Below are 5,000 nucleotides of genomic sequence, written 5' to 3'. Positions count from 1 at the left end.
CACAGACACACACACACACACACACACACACACACACCACACACAGCATTGTCTCCATACATATACAAACATATACATGCACGTACATATGTAGTGCCAAGCCTTCTGCAGAGACAAAGGCAGACAAGCTCATAGGTTGACAGTCAAGCGGCTGAAAAAAAAGCTTTTCATATCTCCGCCAGGTGGTGGCCTGCAGGGGATATTGTGTTTGGTCGTGTGTGTGTGTGTGTGTGTGTGTGTGTGTCCACAGCTAATCTTGCGTACTACTGGATTTATCAGCCTACAGTTTTTGGTGCACGGTTTAAGGCTGTAGGATGAAGAAGCTGTCGTGGTTGCTGTGATTCAAAGCCTCTGCAAAAACGTGTGTTCTCGCTCTCTGTCGCTGCCCAATCTGAGTCAGCTGTAGATGTGAGTCGCACATTCGACCGTGTCGAACCGTTACGTGTGCGGTAGGAGTCTGGACGGTAAAGGCGAAGTCTGTCGTACTTCACCAGCCAGCCAGATCAGTCGCCGCTGATCCGAGCGCAGGAGAACAGCGGGAACCCTGCAGGAAGCAACAATAATGACGTCCTGACTTTATTTCCACGATATAATAAAGCTGGGTTAAGCCGTTACACTCTCGCATGCTTGACTCACGGCTACGGCCGACTCCCGTCGAGCTGCAACGTGATCATAAAGTTATTAAAAGGATTTTGAAAATCCCCAAAAGCTGGAGGCTGCACATCCTCAGACTGACAGGCAAAGCGGTTTTATTAGGTAGGCTTGTTAGCTCGGGTGCTGCATATTAAAAAAAATAAAATAAAATTTTCCCACCGTATTTGCGGTGAAAAACCTTTGCAAAAACCAGCTTTCTACCACCGCAATTAAGCGCCAACTCCTCAGCCGGTTTTTCACCCAAGTCCAACGCCGGAGAAGAGGGGGGACACACCTGCTGGAGATCTGAAGTCTACTGAGAGCAGATCCTTCTAGTTCCTGTGTGAATACAGCCGGAGGACCAGACACACTCACAATCCCGAGCTTCACTGAGACGGTCCAGAAATGATGAACGGCCGGGCCGATGACGTATCAACGTGACTTTAGGCGAAACCTGCCACTTTGCTGAGAGATGAAGTCGGAGTCCGTGGGTGGGACTGCAGCTACTAATGCGGTGTTTCACAACCCCAGTCCTCAAGGAGCCCCAATCCTGCAGATTTTCATTGTAACCCTGCATAGGTAGCCCTGCTCGACCAATCACCTCGCAGCACTTAATTATGCAAGGTGTGCAACGTCTGACAAAATTCATCGCTGATTGGTTGAATAACTACAAGCGGGCACCTATTCAGGGTTGCAAAGAAAATATGCAGGATAGGCGTTCCTCAAGGACTGGGTTGAGAAACACTGTACTAATGGGTGACGTTAATTAGCACAGCAGATTCGCGTTTAGGCGCCGGTGCGCATGTTGTGGGACTTGTCTGCGGTACTGTTGTGTCCATCCAGAATCACTGACGTTTAGCCACAGTCGGAGAGAGTCGAGTCTTTGTTAAGGACGGTTGTGTATTTACCCCGCTGGTTCTAATGCTGAACTAAGTCCGATACTAAAACGGCTTGCTCATAAAATGTTACTGGCGGAGACCTCCGAAGTATGCAGTGCAATATAAAGTGTGTTGTGAGTAAAAGCAGTTGGTGAACAGCGTGAGGCCGCAGGCCAGTGAGCTATGTGACTACATTAGCTGTGTGAGCTAATGAAGTGCTCTGCACAAACCCACATCGCCAACGCCACGCTCACTGCTCTGCCAACATGTGTGTGTGTGTGAGACAAAATTCTTCACAAAAATTAAATGTAAATTCCAAGACTTGGACACCCTCTCTGACCAGACCAAAATGCAACATGTGGTACTTGGGGGAAACAGCGTCAGCACATAGATGCAGCGGGACATGTCAGGTCATGTGACAGCCTGAGAGACAAGCAGCACAACACATGACACCTCACCACCCATGCTCCACCCTCTGATCTACTTCCGTATTTCTATTGTTATGGCTGTGTTATTGTTTCTTTATTGATCATTACAGTGTTGTGTTGATGTTCATTATTAGGGTTATTGTGTACCGTTCACACTGTATTTCTGATGCTTTGGCAGCATTGTTGTAAGACTTTCATGCCAATAAAGCCCTTTGAATTGAACTGACAGAGAGAGAGCGAGAGAGAGACAGAGAGAGAGAGACAGACAGAGATTGACAGAGAGAGACAGGCAGAGAGAGACAGACAGGCAGAGACAGACAGACAGAGATTGATAGAGAGAGACAGGCAGAGAGAGACAGAGAGAGAGAGACAGACAGAGATTGACAGAGAGAGACAGGCAGAGAGAGACAGACAGACAGAGAGAGACAGGCAGAAAGAGACAGACAGACAGAGAGAGACAGGCAGAGATTGACAGAGAGAGACAGGCAGAGAGAGACAGACAGGCAGAGAAAGACAGACAGAGATTGATAGAGAGAGACAGACAGAGAGAGACAGGCAGAGAGAGACAGACAGAGAGAGACAGACAGAGATTGATAGAGAGAGACAGGCAGAGACAGACAGACAGGCAGAGAGAGACAGACAGAGAGAGACAGGCAGAGAGAGACAGACAGACAGAGATTGATAGAGAGAGACAGACAGAGATTGATAGAGACAGACAGGCAGAGAGAGACAGACAGAGAGAGACAGACAGAGATTGACAGAGAGAGACAGGCAGAGAGAGACAGACAGACAGAGAGAGACAGACAGAGAGAGACAGGCAGACAGAGACAGGCAGAGAGAGACAGACAGACAGAGAGAGACAGGCAGAGAGAGACAGGCAGAGAGAGACAGACAGACAGAGAGAGACAGGCTGAGAGAGGAGGGTCTTTGTGTGTTACTCACCAGGAACATCTTTCTTGTCTTCCTGTTTGTTGGTCTGAGCCTCCACTGCCTTCACCACCTGTCCAGAACAACACGCTGTTCACACACACACACACACACACACACACACACACACACACACACACACACACAACCATTATAAGACACAATAAAGAAAACACCTAAAGCTGATGACAACACAGTTCAGCTTGTGAGCGTGTGTGTAAGCATCATCGTATCACTTAAAAAGCATTGTTAACGGTATTTATACACTGAACATCAAACTAAAGAGTAAGTAATAACCTAAGTACTGTGTTTAGTTCTGTCCCTCACATGGCTTTTCTGTTTCTGTGTGTCATTACACGTTAAGTCATTTTTCTTAATGCTTTGTCCACAGTTTGTCCAAGGTGAGACCGTGTCTTCAGTCAACTTAAACGCCAGCGGGAGACGACAGGTAAGACGCACACACTTCATCCACGGTGAGCTAGCCTTGACCCGTGAAGCTCAGCCTCCACCGGATCCATTTATGGAACATGTGGTAGCACAGAGTCACTGTCCTCTAAACTCCTCCGTCATCACTGTGCATGGACCTCCACCCAGTCTGCATGTCTGCAGAGTCCCGCCCAGAGTCACTGTCCTCTAAACCCCCCCGTCATCACTGTGCATGGACCTCCACCCAGTCTGCATGTCTGCAGAGTCCCGCCCAGAGTCACTGTCCTCTGAACTCCTCCGTCATCACTGTGCATGGACCTCCACCCAGTCTGCATGTCTGCAGAGTCCCGCCCAGAGTCACTGTCCTCTAAACCCCCCCGTCATCACTGTGCATGGACCTCCACCCAGTCTGCACGTCTGCAGAGTCCCGCCCAGAGTCACTGTCCTCTAAACCCCCCCGTCATCACTGTGCATGGACCTCCACCCAGTCTGCATGTCTGCAGAGTCCCGCCCAGAGTCACTGTCCTCTAAACTCCTCCGTCATCACTGTGCATGGACCTCCACCCAGTCTGCATGTCTGCAGAGTCCCGCCCAGAGTCACTGTCCTCTAAACCCCCCCGTCATCACTGTGCATGGACCTCCACCCAGTCGACATGTCTGCAGAGTCCCGCTCAGAGTCACTGTCCTCTAAACCCCCCCGTCATCACTGTGCATGGACCTCCACCCAGTCTGCATGTCTGCAGAGTCCCGCTCAGAGTCACTGTCCTCTAAACTCCTCCGTCATCACTGTGCATGGACCTCCACCCAGTCTGAAAGTCTGCAGAGTCCCGCCCATCGTAGCCCTGTGCATTTAACATCCCTGTTTCAAAACATGTAACACTGCTTTATAGTACTTGTAAGATACACTACTACTACCGCTACTACTACTACTACTACTACTACCGCTACTACTACTACTACTACTACCGCTACTACTACTACTGTTACTTTCAGCTGCTCCCGTTAGGGGGCGCCACAGCGGATCATCCGTTTCCATCTCTTCCTGTCTTCTGCGTCTTCCTCTGTCACACCAGCCACCTGCATGTCTTCCCTCACCACATCCATAAACCTCCTCTTTGGCCTTCCTCTTCTCCTCATCCCCGGCAGCTCCATATTCAGCATCCTTCTCCCAGTATACCCAGCATCTCTCCTCCACACATGTCCAAACCATCTCAGTCTTGCCTCTCTTGCCTTGTCTCCAAACCATCCAACCTGAGCGGTCCCTCTAATATACTCGTTCCTAATCCTGTTCTTCTTCATCACTCCCAATGAAAATCTTATCATCTTCATCTCTGCCACCTCCAGCTCCACCTCCTGTCTTTTCATCAGTGCCACTGTCTCCAAACCATACCACATAGCTGGTCTCACAACCATCTTGTAAACCTTCCCTTTAACTCTTGCTGGTACCCTTCTGTCACAAGCCACTCCTGACACACTTCTCCACCCACTCCACCCTGCCTGCACCCTCTTCTTCACCTCTCTCCTGCACTCCCCGTTACTTTGGACAGTTGATCCGAAGTATTTAAACTCATGCGCCTTCGTCACCTCCACTCCTTGCATCCTCACCATTCCCCTGTCCTCCCTCTCATTCACACATAGGTATTCCATCTTGCTCCTACTGACTTTCATCCCTCTTCTCTCCAGTGCATACCTCCACCTCTCCAGGCTC

The 5,000-nt window shown here is 49.7% G+C and overlaps 1 protein-coding gene across 1 annotated transcript in view; it reads right to left on the bottom strand.

The window, feature by feature from the left end:
* Window positions 1-5,000, bottom strand: part of edar (ectodysplasin A receptor) — a 37,635-nt gene that overhangs the window by 11,536 nt on the left and 21,099 nt on the right. The window contains 1 exon segment of the mRNA XM_056290060.1: window positions 2,882-2,956. Within this exon segment, the coding sequence (XP_056146035.1) occupies window positions 2,882-2,956 (75 nt within the window).

This window comes from Lampris incognitus, chromosome 11 (genome assembly GCF_029633865.1).
Source record: "Lampris incognitus isolate fLamInc1 chromosome 11, fLamInc1.hap2, whole genome shotgun sequence".
Classification (NCBI taxonomy): Eukaryota; Metazoa; Chordata; class Actinopteri; order Lampriformes; family Lampridae; genus Lampris; species Lampris incognitus.
The sequence above is the reverse complement of the archived record's forward strand: the minus strand, read 5'-3'. Positions and strand labels throughout refer to the sequence as shown.